Here is a 2,618-nt window from a genome sequence, read left to right as displayed (position 1 = left end):
CAGGAAGTAATGTTAAAAATAAAATTAAAGCTCTATTTTGACAACCTATTTTAAAGAGGATGCAACTTTTGATCTAAAGGTTTGAACTGATTCTATCAAGATTCACAGTCTTTCTTCCATCTTCTCTCCATTGCCCCTCCTGTGCTACTTCACAAATTTGTGTTTCTTATAATGTGTTTGATTAACTTGCAGAACATTTTCTTCAATAAGTAAGATTATTTAAAATTAGAGTGTCAAAATACATTTCTAAACTAATAAATCTAGTATGGGTTTTTTGGAAATACTGAGTATTGGTCTAACTCACTCAGTTCCCATTGAAATTGGGATCAAAATACCTTAGAACTTTAATCAGAGCAGAGTTAGGTCAGCACTTAGTGCCATTTAAAATCCCACCTTTAAAAGGGATACCTTCACAACCTGTCTTTTAAAACTTAAATTCATGTGGAAAGCAGCAGCCCATATACCCACCTTCAGAATGAGCTGGGTTAATTTAGCCTACTGTTGCCAAAAGGTAGGCAAAACCCTTGCCCTAAATTGTGTGGAATGTGACTTCTGACTTGATCTTTCTTTAAAACTGTCCAAATAACCAAGTAACGGATGAATTACTTATGAGGCACAACAAAGATATGTGAACAATCTTAAAAACACTATCCCATTAATGTTTTCAGGTCTCTTTAGAGATGGGAAAGATTTTTGTCGAGGGTGTTGGCGAAGTTCAGGAGTATATTGACATCTGTGACTATGCTGTTGGCTTGTCCCGAATGATTGGTGGACCTGTTTTGCCTTCAGAAAGTAAGCATGTGCGCTAATCTTTGTATCAATGATGTTATGAATATTATGGTTATGTACTCTGGAAAAATATCTGCACTGAAATATATGTGGATCCATATTACTCATGTACTCCCATCTACTTGAATAAGTTATTAAAATGCTACAATGAACATCCATCCTTGTCTTTAAATGCAAAACCGTATACATGGGGCAACAGCACTGAATTTCCCTTAATTAACAAAGTCGCTAGATACAGTGTGAGAAGAGGAAAGCAAAAATCTAGCTAGCTTTCGTTGAGAGAGACCTGTTAAATTTCTTGCCAATTGGTGACTAAAATAACATTTGCAACTGCCATATCCTTAATGTTTCCCCATCATCCAATTGACTTGATTATGCTTTGCATCTTATTTACAAGTGTGGTGCAGACTACAGTTGGAAGTACTGGAAATTAGACTAGGCTTCAGCTATTAATATTTTGCTGAAAAATAAGGTGATTCTTTTTAATACCTAGCTTGTACAATACAGAAACAAGTTTCACTGTATTTTTCAGTGAACAGTCTTGCTAGAATGAGGAAGTAGTCTGTGCTAAGATATTGTCATCCTCAGAACATCTTTCATACAGTTTTGCATTTCTGGCATCTCTGTTTTTGTTCCTAGGCAGGCTGTTTTCATTTCCTTTCTTTTTTTTGTTGCTCTCCTAACAGTTATTAGAAAAATACAGCAGAGCTTAGAAAATGTGTTATTCAGCAGAGCTTATACCTTCTTTTTGTTCTAATAAGTATGCAGTAGTTCTACATTTAGGTTATCTACATTATTATAGAACAATAACTTATGTTTTGAAAATGTATGTTTTGAATAAAAAAATAAATGGTCTACATACAGTACTGAGGGAAAAAACTGAGGACTGCCTATCTCAACACACACAAGCTAAGATTTGCATACAAGCTATTTTGCATACATTAATCTTGGATAAATACGTGGGTATTTAAGGTTAATAAGCTGAGCTGTCAACAGCTTTAGACTGCCTCTCAGATCCTCCTGGTTTGTTGTAATTCATGTTCTTTCCTCTATGATCTATTGAACTAAAAAGACATGCTCTTCCATGCAAGGACCCTCACACGCAGATTGCTATTACCTGTTCTTGTTTTTAGGACCTGGCCATGCCCTCATAGAACATTGGAATCCTGTGGGGTTGGTAGGAATCATCACTGCATTTAACTTCCCTGTAGCAGTGTATGGCTGGAACAATGCAATTGCAATGATCTGTGGGAATGCTTGCCTCTGGTAAGATGTTCTGATTTTAATTTGCTCCAAATACTTAAACCAAAGTGGTTATAGTGGTAGCTCTTGTTCAGAAGGTTACCTTGTTTCCTTGGCACATTGTTTAAGCCAGGGGTTTCCAAAGTTCTTATGCTGTGGCCACAGCCCGGCAAATTGCGGCCCAGCAGTCACAGCTGACCGTGGCCAGAACTTCTGGCTGGAAGATGGGTAAGGATACCCCCAACCTGCAGGGTGGGGCAAACCCTGCACTGCTGCGGGCCCTGCAGAAGGAGCCATGGCCTCTTTGCCTGGCTCTGGGGGGGCCACGGTTTGCCGGTCCATGGCCACTTCTGGTCCGGCAGCAGGCTGCGGCCCAAGGATTGAGAACTCCCTGGTTTAAACGTCATTTATTTGTAAATGCCAGATGGACACAAATAACTGCAAACACTTAACTTCTGATATTTCAAAGTTCACTTCAAATCTGTCTTTAAGGGTCCACCTTTCTCTCTTTAAATTTGTATGTGTGTGGCAGGGCACTGTGTGTGCCTGCCACTTTAAGGGCCTGGAGTTGGCAGCCACCAAGTGCC

The 2,618-nt window shown here is 39.0% G+C and overlaps 1 protein-coding gene across 1 annotated transcript in view; it reads left to right on the top strand.

The window, feature by feature from the left end:
• Positions 1–2,618, top strand: part of ALDH7A1 (aldehyde dehydrogenase 7 family member A1) — an 18,704-nt gene that overhangs the window by 3,253 nt on the left and 12,833 nt on the right. The window contains exons 4-5 of the mRNA XM_025200393.1: positions 669–792; positions 1,923–2,055. Of these exons, the coding sequence (XP_025056178.1) occupies positions 669–792; positions 1,923–2,055 (257 nt within the window). The remainder of the gene's footprint in view (positions 1–668; positions 793–1,922; positions 2,056–2,618) is intronic.

Source organism: Alligator sinensis, unplaced genomic scaffold, assembly GCF_000455745.1.
Source record: "Alligator sinensis unplaced genomic scaffold, ASM45574v1 scaffold227_1, whole genome shotgun sequence".
NCBI lineage: Eukaryota > Metazoa > Chordata > Crocodylia > Alligatoridae > Alligator > Alligator sinensis.
This window is presented reverse-complemented; position numbering and strand designations above follow the sequence as displayed.